The sequence below is a fragment of the Macrotis lagotis genome, chromosome 3 (genome assembly GCF_037893015.1).
Source record: "Macrotis lagotis isolate mMagLag1 chromosome 3, bilby.v1.9.chrom.fasta, whole genome shotgun sequence".
In the NCBI taxonomy this organism is placed as follows: Eukaryota; Metazoa; Chordata; class Mammalia; order Peramelemorphia; family Peramelidae; genus Macrotis; species Macrotis lagotis.
Window position 1 is genome coordinate 116337501 of NC_133660.1, and position 17869 is coordinate 116355369.

At 36.9% G+C, this 17869-nt stretch overlaps 1 protein-coding gene and 1 pseudogene across 2 annotated transcripts in view; one reads left to right on the plus strand and one right to left on the minus strand.

The window, feature by feature from the left end:
• Positions 1 to 17869, plus strand: part of GATB (glutamyl-tRNA amidotransferase subunit B) — a 142499-nt gene that overhangs the window by 29229 nt on the left and 95401 nt on the right. For both annotated transcript variants that reach the window (XM_074229138.1, XM_074229139.1), the window contains exons 3-5: positions 11277 to 11390; positions 16105 to 16303; positions 16736 to 16858. In XM_074229138.1, coding sequence (XP_074085239.1) covers positions 11277 to 11390; positions 16105 to 16303; positions 16736 to 16858 — 436 coding nt within the window. The remainder of the gene's footprint in view (positions 1 to 11276; positions 11391 to 16104; positions 16304 to 16735; positions 16859 to 17869) is intronic.
• Positions 8007 to 8106, minus strand: LOC141519826 (U6 spliceosomal RNA; annotated as a pseudogene).

The window sequence follows — 17869 nt, forward strand, 5'->3', positions numbered from 1 at the left end:
AGAAAATCCTGCAAGCAGCCAGAAAGAAACAATTTAAATATCAAGGAGCCACAGTAAGGATCACGCAGGACCTGGCTGCATCAACTTTAAGGGATCGAAGGGCCTGGAACGAGATATTTCTAAGAGCATGGGAGCTTGGAGTGCAGCCAAGAATCTACTTTCCTGCAAAGCTGAGCCTTCTCTTCCAGGGAAAAAGATGGACATTTAACGAAATGGAAGAATTTCAAAAATTTCTGATGAAAAGACCAGAGCTAAACAGAAAATTTGAACATCAAACAGGAGGTTCAAGAGACACATGAAAACGTAAAAAAAAGGGGGGGTGGTAAAAGAAAAAAAAATTCAATCCAGTTAGTTGAAACTGGCTATATCCCAGCATGGGGGGAAAAGGAAAAAAAAAAAAGATTCTCATAAACCTTGAGAAATGTAACTCTAACAGAGAGAATACACCGAGCCATAAATGATGGACATTCATGACCTATCCATGAGACTACTATCTAATTAGATGTAACTGGTTTTAATCCCACTTGGGAGAAAGACTCTAATAACTCTCAGATATTTTGACTCTATTTGATAGAATATACAGAACTAGAAGGGACAGACACTCAGAATTTTCTATAACTTAGAATGATCTAAAAAAAAAAACACTACCTCCCTAAAAGGGGGGACAGGAAAGAGATGGGAGGAGGGAGGGGATTGAATGGGGTAAATCTCATTACACTAAGAGGTACAAAAAAACCTATGGTAATAGTGGGGAAGAAGGGAGCAGAGGAGAAACACCTGAATCTTCTTCTCATCAGACTTGGCTTAAAGTCAACCTACACATACTCAGTTAACTTATAAAACATCTAACCTTTCAAGTATTAAAAGGGGAAAGGGGGAAGGCGGAGAAAGGGAAGGGGAGTTGGGGAAATAAGGGGAAATAACAAAAGGAAGGGAAGGGAAAGGGAAAAGAAAGGGGAAGGTGTGATATAGGAGGGCAAACACACTGAAGGGGGTGGTTTTCAGAAATAAAAGACTGGGGAATATGGATAAAAGGGGAGGGGGAAAATACAAACAGGGAAGATAGCACTGAGGGCAATAAAGAATTAGTAATCATAACCTTGAATGTGAATGGGATGAGCTCTCTCTTAAAACGTAACCAAATAGCAGTGGGTTAAAAACCAGAATCCTACAATATACTGCTTACAAGAAACTCATTTGAAGCAGAGAGATACATATAAAGGTAAAAGGTTGGAGCAAAATATATTTTGCTTCAGCTGAAGTAAAAAAAAAGCAGGGGCAACAATCCTTATCTCAGACAAAGCAGCAGCAAAAATAGATAGTGTTAATAGAGATAAGGAAGGAAACGTTATCCTTCTAAAAGGTACCATAAACAATAAAGTCATTTCAATATTGAATATATATGCACCCAGTGGGACAGCACGCAAATTCTTAGAGGAGATGCTGAAAGAACTACAGGAAGACATAGACAGCAAAACTCAATTAATGGGAGACCTCAACCTCCTGCTATCAGATCTAGATAAATCGAATCATAAAACAAACAAGAAAGAAATTAGGGAGGTAAATAGATTGTTAGAAAAATTAGATATGGTAGACTTATGGAGGAAACGGAATGGGGATAGAAAGGAATATGTCTTTTTCCCTGCAGTACATGAAACTTATACAAAAATTGACCATGTACTGGGACATAAAAACCTAGTGATCAACTGCAGAAAGGCAGAAATAGTGAATACATCTTTCTCAGCTCACAATCTAATAAAAGTCATATGCAACACTGGGCCAAGGAGATATAGACCCAGAACAAATTGGAAACTGAATAACCTCATTTTTAAAAAGGAGTGGACCAAAAAACAAATTATAGAAAGAATTAATCATTTTATCCTAGATAATGATAATAATGAAACAACATACCAAAACTTATGGGATTCATTCAAAGCAACTCTCAGGGGATATATTATAGCTCTAAATGCTTATATGAATAAATTGGAGAAATAGGAAATCAATGAACTAAACATTCAACTAAAAAAATTAGAGAAAGAACAAATCAAAAATCCCCAATTAAATACCAAAATTAGAAATTCTAAAAATTAAAGGAGAAATTAATAAAATTGAAAGCAAATAAACTATTCAATTAATAAATAAAACCAAAAGTTGGTATTATGAAAAAACCTCTGGTCAATTTGATTTTAAAAAAAGAAAGAAGAAAAACAAATTGCTAGTATAAATGAAAAAAGGTGAACTCAACACCAATGAGGAGGAAATTAAAGTAATAATTTGAAATTATTTTGCCCAACTCTATGCCAATAAATTTGATAATCTAAGTGAAATGGATGAATATTTACAAAAATATAAGTTGCCCAGGTTAAATAAAGAAGAGATTAAATACCTAAACAACCCTATCTCAGAAAAAGAAATTCAACAAGCCATTACTGAACTCCCTAAAAAAAATCTCCAGGGCCTGATGGATTCATGAGTGAATTCTATCAAACATTTAAGGAACAATTGGTTCCAATCCTATATAAACTCTTTGGAAAAATAGGGAAAGATGGAAGTCTGCCTAACTCTTTCTATGAAACGAATATGGTACTGTTACCTAAACCAGAAAGAGTTAAAACAGAGAAAGAAAAGTATAGACTTATCTCCCTGATGAATATAGATGCAAAAATCCTAAATAAAATCTTAGCAAATTGATTACAACAAGTCATCACTAGGATAATACATTATGATTAAGTAGGATTTATTCCAGGAATGCAGGGTTGGTTCAATATTAGGAAAACTGTTATTATACTCAATTATATCAACAACAAACCTATCAGAAATCATACGATCACATCAATAGATGCTGAAAAAGCTTTTGACAAAATACAGCATCCATTCCTTAAAAACACTAGAGAGTGTAGGAATAAATGGACTGTTCCTTAAAATAATTAGCAGTATCTATCTGAAACCATCAACAAGCATTATATTCAATGGGGAGAGGCTAGAGGCATTCCCAATAAGATCAGGGGTGAAACAAGGGTGCCCATTATCACCACTACTATTCAATATTGTATTAGAAATGTTAGCATCAGCAATTAGAGTAGAAAAAGAAATTAAAGGAATTAGAATTGGGAAGGAAGAGACAAAACTCTCACTCTTAGCAGATGACATGATGGTCTACCTAGAGAATCCCAAGAAATCATCTAAAAAACTACTGGAAACAATTAGCAATTTTAGCAAAGTTGCAGGTTATAAAATAAACCCTCATAAATCCTCAACTTTTCTATATATGTCTAGCAGGAAGAGCTAGAAAGATAAATCTCCCAAAGTAACCTCAGACAATATAAAATATTTGGGAGTCTATTTGCCAAGACAGACTCAGAATCTTTTTGAAAACAATTATAAAACACTTCTCAGACAAATTAAATTACATTTAAATAACTGGGCAAATATCAACTGCTCATAGATAGGTAGAGCTAATATAATAAAAATGACAATTCTACCAAAACTAAACTATCTGTTTAGTGCCCTACCAATCAAAATTCCAAAAAATTACTTTAACGAGTTAGAAAAAATTGTAAGTAAATTCATATAGAGAAATAAAAAGTCAAGAATTGCCAGGAGCTTAATGAAAAAAAGTGCAAAAGAAGGTGGCTTAGCCCTCCCCGATCTAAAATTATATTATAAAGCATCAGTCATCAAAACTGTTTGGTATTGGCTAAGAAATAGAGTGGTGGACCAGTGGAATAGACTAGGTGTAAAAGCAGGAGAGGATTATAGTAATCTGCTACTTGATAAACCCAAAGAGTCTGGCCATTGGGATAAAAACTCCCTCTTTGATAAAAATTGCTGGGATAATTGGAAGTTAGTATGGAAGAAACTTAGATTAGACCAACACCTCACACCCTTTACCAAGATAAGATCCAAATGGTTACAGGACATAGACATATAAAACAATATTATAAGCAAATTAGAAGATCAAGGACTAGTCTACCTGTCAGATGTATGGAAAGGGGAACAGTTTGTGACTAAGGAACAGTTGGAGAACATCACCAAAAACCAATTAGATGATTTTGATTACATTAAATTAAAAAGCTTTTGCACAGATAAAACCAATGTAACCAAGATCAAAAGAAATGTAGTAAATTGGAAAATAATCTTTACAACTAATGATTCTGACAAAGAACTCATTTCTAAAATATAGAGAACTGAGTCATAATTTTAAAACAAAAAGCCATTCCCCAATTGACAAATGGTCAAGGGATATGCAAAAGCAATTTACAGTTGAGATCAAAGTAATTCATAGTCATATGAAAAAATGCTCTAAATCATTAATTATTAGAGAAATGCAAATTAAAGCTTCTCTGAGGTACCACCTCACACCTCTCAGATTGGCCAGTATGACCAGGAAGGATAATGATCATTGTTGGAAGGGATGTGGGAAATCTGGGACATTATTACACTGTTGGTGGAGCTGTGAACTCATCCAACCCTTCTGGAGAGCTATTTGGAACTGTGCCCAAAGGGCAACAAAAATGTGCATACCCTCTGATCCAGCAATACTATTACTAGGTCTATACCCTGAAGAGATGAGGAAAAAGGGTAAAAACATTACTTGTACAAAAATATTTATAGCAGCCCCGTTTGTGGTGGCAAAGAATTGGAAATCCAGTAAATGTCCTTTAATTGGGGAATGGCTTAGCAAACGGTGGTATATGTATGTCATGGAACACTATTGTTCTATTAGAAACTAGGAGGGACGGGATTTCAGGAAACCTGGAGGGATTTGCATGAACTGATGCTGAGTGAGATGAGCAGAACCAGAAAAACACTGTGCACCCTAACAGCAACATGGGAGTGATGTTCAACCCGAAGGACTTGCTCATTCCATCAGTACAACAGTTGGGAACAATTTTGGGCTGTCTGCAAAGGAGAGTACCATCTGTATCCAGATAAGGAGCTGTGGAGTTTGAACAAAGTATACAAGGACTATTCCCTTTAATTTGGGGAAAAAAACATATCTTATTGTCTGATCTTGTTACCTCTGAGAATTCTGTTCTCTTTAAGGATATGATTTCTCTCTCATCACACCCAATTTGGATCAAGGTACAACATGGAAACAAAGTAAAGACTGACAGAATGCTTTCGGTGGGGGGGAGAGGAGAGGGAAGCAAGATGGGGGGAAAATGTAAAATTCAAATAATATCTTTAATAAAAATAAATTTGAATTAAGGAAAAAAAGAAAGTTTGATCTCTAAGTACAGGACTCTGCTGAACCATAGGGTAGGTGAATGAGAAGGACTGACTATAAGGAACTTAATGATGTTGAACTGTTTGTATTCCTGCACAGGAAGAAGATATTGATAACTCATATGAACTTTCTCATTTATAAGAGCTGTTAGAAGGAGTATATATAGACAGGGCACAGGGAGGAGCAGAATATAATGTTATAATGTATAGTAAAAGATGGAGTCAATGGGTGATAAAGGAAAGTACTGAGAGGAAGAGAAAGGAGAGGAAGAAGGGGCTAAGATATTTCACATAAGAGTGAAGAAAAAACTTTTTCAGTGGATTGGAATGGGGGAGGGGAGGGGGAATAAGTGAGCCTTCATTCTCATCAGAAATGGCTCAGAGAGGAATTAGCATACACACTTAATAGGGTATAGAAATCTATCTTACCCTAGAGAAAAACGAGAAGAAAGGAATGGGACAAGGGGGACTGGGGTGAAGGAAGTGGGGAATAGGTGATAGAAGAGAGGGAAGAGTGTAGGAGAGGGTTCTCAGATATAACACACTTTTTGGACAGGGACAGGATGAAAGGAGAGAGAGAACAGAATAAATGAGAGTGGGGCTGAAGAGTGGAGGTAAATACAGCTTGCAATAGTAACTTTCGGCAAAATATTGATACAACTTCCCTGGTGAACTTAGACGGCAACTCACCCCAGGGACAGAACTATTGGAATGTGAACCAGACTGAAGTACATTTTTTTCCCCTCTCTCTCACACTTCTCATCTTCTTGGGGGTGGGGGTTATGTTTACTCTCATAACAAGATTATTGTAACAATATAAAATTTAAAAATTTTTAATAAATAAATAAAATTGGCCTAATCAAAAAAGAAATCAGCTAGGTGGCGCAGTAGATAGAGCACTGGCCTTGGAGTCAGGAGGACCTGAGTTCAAATCCAACCTCAGACACTTAATAATCACTTAGACGTGTCACCTTGGGCAAGTCACTTAACCTCACTGCCTTGCCAAAAAAAAAAAATAAAGTAAAAATGACCAACTGGATGAGGAATTAACTCATCAAAAAAGTAAAGTTGATTGGGAAAGGAAAAGAGCTCCTAAAAAAAATTAACCAACTAGAAAATAAAATACAAAAGCTAACATAAAACATAAAGATTGGAATTTGACAAATGGAAACTAATGAATCTATGAGATACCAAGATTCCATCAGACACAACTTAAAGGCTGGAAAAAATAGAAGAAAATCTAAAGTACTGCTTAGGAAAAATGATCGACCTCAAAAATAGATTCTGGAGAGATAATTTCCAAATTATTGATCTGCCTGAAAGTAACAATCAAAAAAAGAACTTGGACAATATCATGCAGGAAATCATCATGGAAAACTGCTCTAATATCCTAGAACAAGAAGATAAAATAGTCCCTCAGAGAATCCATTGAAAGAGATCCCAAAATAAAATCTCCCAGGAATGTGGTAACCAAATTTCACAATTCTAGCTTAAGGAAAAAATACTGCAAACTGCCAATAAGAAGCAATGTAAACATCAGGGAACCACAGTTGAATTATGCAGGACACTTATCAACTTCAACATTAAAGGATTAGAGGACCTGAAATATGATAATCTGGTGGGCTTGGATTACAACCAAGAGTTAACTACCTTTCAGAATTCAGCATATTCTTTAAGGGGAAAAGATGAATTTTCAGTGAAATAAAGAACTTTCAAATTTACCTGATAAAAGACTTGAAGTGAACAGAAAATTTGGTCTTTGAATGCAAGAAGAGATGTGTAAAAAGGCAAATGGAAAGAAAAAAAATCTCAGTCAAGAATACTAAGGGAAAAAAGGCAAAAAGATTACATGGGGAAAATAATAGCTGTAACTCTTGAGAATTGTATTTCTCTAAGTATAGTTGAAAGGAACATAATTAAATAGAACGTATGGATATAAATTGATCATGATGTGATGATTCATTTAGCTGATGACAGTTGTATTTCTATTAGACAGCTGGTGGGATGGTACTGGACAGAGTGTATGGGTGTGAATTGATTATGATGTGATAATGTTTATGGCTCTTGAGAATTGTACTTTTAACAGAACAGTGAAAAGGAGTATACTTTGACAGAGTTTCTGGGTACAAGACAGGTATAAAACAATTAGGACTCGAAAAAGGATTGTACTAGGAGAAGAAGGTGGAGGTTTTAGAGGACAATTAGCACTACATGAAGAGGTACAAAAGACCTATTACGGTAGAGGGAAAGTAGGGAGAGTGTAAATACTAAGTAAATCTTACTCTCAAGAAATTAAGCTCAAAGAGGGAATGCTGTGTGTGTGTGTACACAGGAGCTTTTGCTTTTCTTCTGGCTGCAGGTTCCTGTATTCAGAGACCCAAAAAATGCTGGGAAGCTGAGAGGAGAAGATTCATATTATAGCAGTGACAACAAGAAGCTATGGAAGGCACAGGGACCACAAATCCACACACACACAAATCCCCACAAATCAATCCACGCTGTCTATCTACAGGGCATGGCATTTATAGAGCCATAGAACAAAGCCACCATTGTGCCACTTTTGTGGCACAAATTGCATAAAATTGTTGCATAAATCTTAAGGTATAGACAAGTTATATAATGGTGATTTAAGGGAATTCATATCTGAATCCATATATGGCATTCACATCCTACCAAATGGCTTGCTTTACCATGTACATTCCTAATTAGGTTTAGAAATTTATTCTACCCCATAGGGAGTTAGGAAGGAATAGGAAAAAGGACAGTGTGAGGCAGGCAACAATCCTTCACGAATTTGCGTGTCATCCTTGCTCAGGGGCTATGCTAATCTTCTCTGTATTGTTCCAATTTTAGTATATGTGCTGCCAAAGTGAGCACGTTAGGCAACAATCCAAAGCAAAACATTGATGAGGAATGAGGGGGAAGGAGAATGAAAAGTACAAATAGGGGAAAGACAGGGTGGAGGGAAAGAAAAAATTTTTTTGCACAAATAAAACCAGTGCAATCAAAATGAAAAGAAATGCAGAAAGATGGGAGACAATTCTTACAACTGGTGTTTCTGATAAAAGACTCATTTCTAAAATATATAGAGAATTAAGTCGAATTTATAAGAATACAAGCTATTCCCTAATTGATAAATGGTCAAAGAATATGAACAGGCAATTTTGATATGAAGAAACCAAAGCTATCTATAGTTACATGAAAAAAATACTCCAAATCATTAGTGATCAGAGAAATGCAAATTGAAACATCTCTGAGGTATTACTTCATACCTATCACATTGACTAAAATGACAAAAAAAGATAATGATCCAAATTGGAGAGGATGTGGGAAACCTTGGACTCTAAGGCATTATTGGTGGAGTTGGGAACTGAGCCAAACATTCTGGAGAGTGAAATCATGCCCAAAGGGCAATACAAAAGGTGCATACCCTTTGATCCAACAATACCACACTAGGTCTGTATTCCAGAGATCATAAAAAAGGGGGAAAGGTCCACATGTACAGAAATATTTAAAGCAGCTCTTTTTTTGTTATGGTAAAGAATTGCAAATTGAGTGAATGCCCATAAATTGGGGACTCACTGCACAAGTTATATATATATATTTATATATATATATATATATATATATTTGTTATGGAATGCTATTGTTATAAGAAATAATGGGAGGGGGCAGACTTTAGAAAAGGCTGTTAAGACTTGCATGAACTGATGTTAAGTGAAGAGAACATTGTATACTGTGATGAATGTGGCTTCTCTCAGCAATTCAGTGATCAAGGACAGTCCTGAGAGAATTATTATGGAAAATGCCACCCACACCCAGAGAGAAAACTGGAGTCTGAATGCAGAGCAAAGCATACTATCTTCCCTTTTTAAAACTTCTTTTATATTGTTTCTTTCTCTCTCAATCTTTTTCCCCCTTTAGTTCTAACTCTTCTTTCACAGCATGCCTAACATAGAAATATATTAAATACAGTTTTACATATGCAACCTATATCAGGTTAATCATTGTCAAGGTGAGGAGGGAAGAAGTGAGGGTGGTAGAAAAATGCGATCCTCAAAAACTTGCAAAAGGTTAAATGTTGAAAACTTATATTTGCATGTAATTAAAAAAAGAATGAAAGGAGAAAAAATAATTTTGTTCTTAGTGGAAATCTTCATAGACTTAATGGAGATGATCGTGTACCTTTGGTGGGCTGTTCTAGGGTTGTACACACCTTTAGTTAGATTCTTCTCTTTTCCTCTTTGGGATGGGAATTTAGAGTGTAATCAAGAAGAGGAGAAAGCAGACCTGTCATTTTCTCTCCCTGTGCACTTAGGCTGTGCTATGTTCAAATATATATGTATATGAATCAAATAATACCTTTGAGTTAATAAAGTTGTACTTAAAGTGAACTCCTTCCAATTCAACTGGATAGCTAAATTTGGGGCATTGGGTTATTATTGTAACTCAACAGTCTTTGCATTCTCTCATGGATAAGAGCAAAGGGTTCAAGGAAAGTTGGGAGATGTGTGATGCTGGGGGAAATGGGGGTAGGGGAATAATGTTAATTACCAGAAGGAAAATTTATATATATTGTAATTTTACTACAAATGTGAATCAGAGGGAGTTCATGCTTTGAGACAAATTTATGGTTAGCTGTAAGACAAAGGCCTGTTTTACTGCCATATCTTTACTTAATAAATCTTAATTACTATCTCTCCATAAATTAAAGTGTTTAGTGTGCGATATTCTAATCATCAGAGTTGTCAGTGTCTAACGTTAGTTTCACAGAGTAATTGCCTTTTATGTTTTTTTGAAAGTACCTCCTTAGCCTTTTATTTTCTGTGCAGTGGAGGGATTGCTAGCCATGTTTTCAATGAAAAGTCCCCCATTTTAATATTAGTGCTTGGTTTGCAAAAATATAAATGCAATATGGTGAATTCTTGGATCAGATGGATGGAAGGTTAGATTGAATTAGTATAAAATCTCAGTCTTAAAAAATTATTTTTTAAAGAAAAAATATTATAACTATTTTCCAGTAGATGACCTAGGGGGCTTGTTTTAATGAATTAATGACATGTATTTGTAGTTAGTAGCATCTCTTCATTCCCACAATTAATATGCTAAAAATCCCTAAAGAATGGTATATTTTCTTAAGTAGGTTAAAATAAATCTTTTGTAATATTGTTATACTATATTTGCTTAGCAGACTCTTTCTTAATTGATTGTACAAAGCTAAACTGTGGTCCTGCCCGGGTTAAACCAACACTGATTTAAGAATTTGTAGTGTCTAAATAAATATAGAGTTTTCCATTATTTCCAACAAGATAACCATGTGGAGCTCTTTGCAAACTTTAAAACACTATATAAATGTCGGTTGTTAATATTACTTTCTCATTTTAATTTACCCTGGGATAAGTAGCTCTATTGCTCTTCTTTTGTGTTCACTGTTTTAACTGACCCTAGGACAAGATTCAGATATAATAAATGAACAGTCCTCCAACCTTCCCTTAGAACCCAGCACATATTAAGAACTTAATAAATTTTCATTGAATTGAATTGATCAACAAGTTATTTGTTTGGCTTGAAATTCTTCTTGGATCAGCTAGCTTAGGAGCTATCATCATCATCTCTTCTTTTCTGACTACTGCTGTATTATGGCAGAATAAGGGGAGGATGGGAGGGAGGGAAGGAGGGAGCAAGAGGACAGGAGATCCTTAAGGTTATCTTTGAACTTGGCTATTCCTTGAAGTAGCCACTACATTAAACTCTTTCAGAGAATTTTCTTTTCTTCATTTTTTAATTATCTCCATTTGGTGGGAGATAGCTGAAACTGTGATGCAGTGCCTCTGATATGCAGCAAGACACATTGAACATTTTTTTTAAAAAACAAAGTTTTCCAAATTTCTAGTTGAGTAGAATTGGCTCCTGAGCCTGAGCTGCCCACTCAGAGAGCCAGAGATAATGCCCATCAAAACTGAATATTCCCCATGTCTGTCAGTGTGTGGGAGAAGCATTTGTTCAGGCGGAGGATCTAAGAAGAGCTCTGTGTCCTATTTCTATAGGTTCTCAACAGGAGATGCGTCGAGGCAGCAGTGATGACAGGCCTGGCTCTGAACTGCACTGTAAACAAGAAGTCTTTATTTGACAGGAAGCACTACTTCTACGCAGATCTGCCTGTAAGTAATGCTTTGGGATGCACGCCCCCCCTCCACCAGGTAGGAAGTAGGCCAGCCTTACAGGAGGGGGCAGGAGCCCCCAGCAGGAGCATGTGCTGGACCCCAGTACAGATTGGTGCACCCTGAGGCTTGGCAAGATTGAACATGATTGCCCTGATTACTGACTCCTTGGTCAGCCTCATGCTTCTGCTGCCTTTCTTGTGATTGAACAGGGAGTAGAAAGAAGCCAATGTTCTCAGATTTATTTCAGCCCCAGCATTTGGTGCTAACTGCTTGATGGGGCCCGAGAAAGTCATGTGCCCATTTCACTGACCCTATACCTTATAGCCTTGTAAATGTAGTGGTAGCTTCTTTCTATCCTTTAAGGAACAGGTTCTATACTAGGGATGTCTCCCCTTGGCAGTGTTTCTGTGATCTCACCCTGGGCCAGTAATTAGACATTTGTAGGATAGTAAGCAGGAGCTTGAACTCAACTGTGGACCTGAACTCATTAAGCTCCAAATAAAACCCCAGTGATATTTTCCACCTCCCCCCCAAAAAAAATTAAGCCAACAAATAGCTTGTGATTTTTATAAAAACAGTTTACTGAACTGATTTGAACTGGATTGATTTTATAATATTATTGAAACCAAAGAAAACTGAAATATCCAAATACTCCCTTTGATGACCACTTTCATGTTGGTCTCTGGTTGGTCAGGGGTCCTCCAGACACACTAGACACACTGTAATAGTCAGTGTGCTCAGCACACAGTAGGTTCACCATAAATCTCTCCAAATGTTGAGTGTTATTTGGTTGGTTTCAGCATATAATAGTAAGTCTTGTTCTTTTCCAATTTAGAATGAACTATTTCTGGAGCATGATGTCATCTCATGATGTAAAACTGAACATTTATGATGGGTAGTATTCCCCTACCTGTCCTTAAAATAGACCTTCAGGGCCCAAATTCTCTATCCCTTCTCCCCCCTTTTCTGTTAGACTTCTTGCTCTTCCATTTATTGTGAGGAAGAGCCAGAACCAGAGGACAACAAAGTCCCCTCTGCTATCCATTAGCAGTCAGTCAGCAAGCAGTTAAGTGCTTACTATATTAGGTGAGAGGAATATATACAGAAAAAAGAAAGAACAGTTCTTGCTCTTAAGAGACTTGGAAGAAATCACATACACATTTTTAGATGTATTTAAAATAGAGCATGCAAAGTAACCTTAGTGGAGGGTCAGAAGGTAGGGAGATAAAGGGAAGTCTCTAGGAGTTGGAAAGTCAGGAAAAATGCCTTGCCAGGGAACTTGACTTCGGTCTTGAAAGAAACCAGGTATCACTTGAGGCAGAGGTGAGAAAAAAGAGTATTCTAGGCAAGGGCACAGCCCCTGTAAAGGCATGTTGGAAGATATGCCGAGAGATACCAAGATGAGAAATTGTGTATGATGACTAGCTAATTTGACTGAAAAGTAGAATTTTTCAAGAGGAGTTGGTATGCAAGAAGGCTGGAAAATTAGGAAGGAGGAAGATTCTTAAGAGAAGTAAATGCCAAACAGAAGAATTTGCATTTGATCCAAGAGGCTATAGAGAGCTATTCGAGAGGTAAGAGGGAATTGATTAAGTGACATAGACCTGAACTTTAGGAAAATAACTTTGGTGACTGAGAAAAGGGCAGAGCAGAGTAGATAAAGATTTGGGAGAAGGAGACAAATTAAAAGGTTCTTAAAAATGTCCAGGTGAAAAATGATGTGTTCAATGGAGAGAAGGAAATCTATTTGCGAGATGTGATGTAGGCCCAAATGATAAGACATGGTGACTGATTGGGCATGTGAGGTGAATGAGAGATGGGTCCAGGAGGTCACCAATGTTGTTAACCTGGTTGACTAGAAGAATGATGATGCCCTCAACAGATATAGAGAAGTATCAAAGAGAAATCGCTTTTGGGGAAAAGAATTTTGGAACATGTTAAGTTTGAGCTGCCAACTCAATATTTTGAAATCAAAATGAGCAAATGATGTGAAATTCTACTTTAGAGGGAGACTGGCACTAGGATTCATCATCATTGAGAGACATCGATTACATGGAAACTGGTAGGGTCACTAAATGAGAAAGTATAGAAAGAAAAGAGAAGGCCCAGTACAAATCCTAGGGAAAGAAACACCCACAGTTAGTAGGCATGAAGCAAGAGAGGACACTAAGGAACAGTTAAATAAGAGGAGAATCCAGGAGAGTAGCGTCATGAACACCTGGAAAGGAGACTAGGATGTCTAGGATGGGGTGTCTGTAGTATCATGAGCCACAGGGAGGTCCTTAAGAGTGAGAATTGAGAAAAGGTGATTTGATTTGATAGTGAAGGGGTAATTTTAAAGAGAGTAGTTGTAGTTGCTCATAACCCATGGATTTCTGAGAGTTTAAAAGAAAGTGACAAGAGAGGAAGTAGAGACAATATATATAGACAGTGTTTTTAGAGAGTATCAAAGTGGGTAGAAAACCAGCTTCACAAAGCCAGTTAGATAAGTATAAACAACCACAGAATAGCAGCAACTACAGTAATAATAATAGTTTTCATTATTATCAGTAATAAATAATAATGATACTAGCTAATATTTATAAAGTGTTTACAATATACTTTATAACTATTATCAAATTTAATCTTTATAACAGCCCCGGGAGGGCAAGGTGCTATTCTTATTCCCATTTTGCAAACAAGGAAATGGAGGCTTCAGGATAAAGTGATTTCCTTGGGGTCACACAGATAGTAAGTGTCTGAGACAGAATTTGAACTCAGATCTTCATAACAATCCACTTTAGTACCTAGTTGCCTCTGATACATACATTTTCTGTGACCCTGGAAAGGTCTCTTCACTTATCAGTGTAATAAGACTCCCTCTGTTTCAGAAAAGGTACTACTGTGCATCAGTAGAGAAAATTTACGCATCTGGGAATTGACTACACCAGTGAAACATATATTCAGCCCTCGTCCCATCTCCTTTCACTGATAAAGGACTTGGAGTCTGATTAGGAGATTTAGAGATGGGAAAGACTTGGGTATGTTTGTAGATGTCAGGGAAGAAGCCAGAAGATGGAGGAAGAGTGAAACTTAGAGAGGAAGGAGGATAATTGAGACAGTTTGCTGTAGTAGATAGGACAGAATGGGATTAAGGGTACACATCAAGGATTTGACCTTATTGAGAAAGTTCTCCTTTACAGTAGAGACCCCTAATAAAAAAGAGATGATATTAGGAAATAATACCAGGAATTTTTGAAATATAGAGTTTGGAAGAGTTGAATTAATTCCATTTTCTCTAAAAACTATGAACAATAGTAATGTCTGGTTCAGAAGAAGGAATACATAACTAAAGTTAAGGATTTTTTTTTTCTCCTTTTGAAAAATAAATTTTTATTGTTATCTTTTGTTTTTCTATCACCTTGATTTCTCCCCTTTCAGATAGCTTCTCCCTTGTACTAAAGAATTTAAATTAGAGATTTTTTTAAATAATGGATTTCTTTTGTCTCTGGTCTCAATCAGCTAAGGTAATTGAATTTCTTGGCAGCATATTTGAAAGTTTGTTTTTTTTTTTTTTTAAGTTCTTATTTATGCCTTTATTTTTACATTGTAGTTGTGTTCATCATTCCTAAGTCCCCACTACATTCATAAACCACATTCTGCCTTTCTCCCATTGGTAGACATTGACTTTGTTTCTGGATTTTTGCTACTTAAAAATTTATGTGACTGTTTTGTCATAAATCAGGCCTTTGTTTCTTTATTTCAACTCCTTGGTCTGTGTGTGTGTGCATTAATGTCATCCCTGGGTCAAAACATAAGAACACTTTAGTCATATAAAGTGGATTCTTCACATAGTTTTTTCCTCTCTACTTTGAAGGTCTTCAATCTTTCTACTGAATCTCACTCTTATTTTCACTGATCCTTCCAGTTCCCAATAGTTTACTCCTTGGGCCCTTTCCAGGATGCCGGGGCTTATTTCATATATATACATATATATGTATATATATGTATATACATATATATATGTATATACATATATATATGCAGATGTCTATATATAGAAGACTCATCCATTTCACTTGAAACAAGAGGAGGTGAGAAAGCCTTTGTAACATCAATTGGCATTTTTGTTTCTACGTGTCACAGCATTTTCTGGCAAGTGGAGCAAGGGAAGTCAGAGTAGGAAGACACCTTGCATGCTCAGTTAGCTTTAAAGAGCAAAAACAAAATGAGTCTAAATGCTGTAGTGACTGCTGTCGACACTGGACCAGAATGCTTAGCTGGCACTGCCTAATAAGGATGGTCTGTCAGGAGCCCTGTAATAAGATGCAGAGTTTAGGCTAATGAGCTAAATGGAAACAATAAATCCTCCTCTTAGGGTCCTCTGACAGTGGGATTATTGTTATTCCTGAAAACAGCACTTTGGCAGGGGAAATGGGCTGCTCGCTGTTTATTGTTGCTTGCTGTTTGAGGCAGAGGGTGACTGTGTTTTAATCTTCCTAATGAGGAACTGGGGGAAGGGAAAGTTGAAGACTACACTTTGAGAAGACTGAAATACATACAGCTTAGTTTAGGTTGGGATGGGGAGGGGTGCCATAAGCATTTTTTAAAAAAATTAAATGGTACCACCATTTTGTAAAATTAAAAAAAAATTTTTCGAAGCAAATGGCAAGCTTTTCATTTTTCAACTTGATGGATTGGGCTGGTGACTGCAACCCATGTTTGCATGCAGGCTGGATACCAGATCACTCAGCAAAGGCTTCCCATTGCTGTGAATGGGAGCCTGACATATAACCTTGGTGTGGGAGCCCATTGGAGCCCATCTGCCACCAGAAGGGTGAGAATCAAGCAGATCCAACTGGAGCAAGACAGTGGCAAGAGCCTTCATGATGACTTGAGGTCCCAGACACTCATTGATCTGAACCGGGCAGGTAGGCTGATTCTCTCCTGTTTTTTCCTTCCATGTCCCTCAGGAAAAACTTAACATGCTGATGGTTTTAAAGGGTAAGGACCAAATTTAGAAATTAAAAAGGAGAAAAGAAGAGAGAACTCCTGTTCCTGGTTATTTCTGAGACAAGGAAGGAAGCTTTTAATATCTCCATTTTACACCTGAGGAAATTGAGGCAGTGAGAAGTTAAATGACCCAGCCAGGGTCATTGAGCTAGGAACCTGAAGTTAGATTGGTACAAAAGTCTTCCTGATTCCAGCCCCAGAACTCTATCCACTGTACCTCTTAGCATCCCTTAAGTAGTTCAGAGTTTTCTTAAGTAAGGCCCAAATGTTTTTAGCTGTTGATCATATTGCATCCTAATATGTCAACTTGAAAAGCTTCAGTTGGGACTCATTCCATGTCTCTTTGGTAGGAGTCGGCCTTATGGAGGTTGTCATGGAGCCCGATATGTCCTGTGGGGCTGAGGCAGCGACAGCCGTCAGAGAGCTTCAGTTGATTCTTCGGGCCCTGGGGACCAGCCAAGCAAATATGGCAGGTAGGAGAAGACAGAAGGGTTTTACTGTGCTTCTATACCTCCTTTCTCTTTGCTCCCCAATTTTGTCATTGCTTTTTGGCCTTGCTTTCCATCTGTCACAACCATCTTAGATGCCATTTATATCTTTTGACAATCTTTGTTAGTCTTCGATATTTGTTTTTTGAATCTCCCTTCCTTTTTCTGTAATGATAATAGACAACAGAGAGCAAGACAGAGGGACATGTGAATAAGAAACATGAGAACTACCTCAGCTTCATGAAGACACCCCTTTTATGAAGTGAGATGTCCTCCTTTCTTTATATTAGTTTCCAAAAACATAAAATGGAATATTTGTTATTTTTTGTCATGATGTTGGAAATATTAGTGAATAGTATGTTGTCAGAACTTAGAATTTCTCCAGAGGTATTAGGTATCAAGGATAGTTCTGAGTTTGCTAGGTTGTATTTTATTTTATTTTTTTGCAAGGCAAATTGGGTTTAAGTGGCTTGTCCAAGGCCACACAGCTAAGTAATTAGTAAGTGTCTGAGGTCGGGTTTGAACCCAGGTACTCCTGACTCCAGGGTCGGTGCCCTGTCACTGCACCACCTAGCCGCCCCAACCAGGTTGTATTTTAAAGGACTTGAGTGGTTCTGGCTGGTATTGGGAAACATCAATATAAACAAAATTCCTTACTTTACCAACCTCATCTTTTTTCACATAATTTTCATCATGTACAACTGTAAACCAGAAATTAATTAATCTAGAAGAGACATGACATTTACATGGTCTTAAAAATTAGATTTAACCTTGAATTCACTGAAAAATAAAACATGTGACAACTTGGTGTGCAGTGGAGAGAGCCGACCCTAAAGCCAGGAAGGACCTGAGTCCTAATTTCAGATAATATTGCATATGACAAGTTTTATCATCTGCAAAATGAAGGTGATATTGTAACTGACTCCCCAGATCTCTGTGAGTATTTAAAATGAGGTGATCTTTTAAGTGTTTTTTAAAACTTAAAACACAATGTTA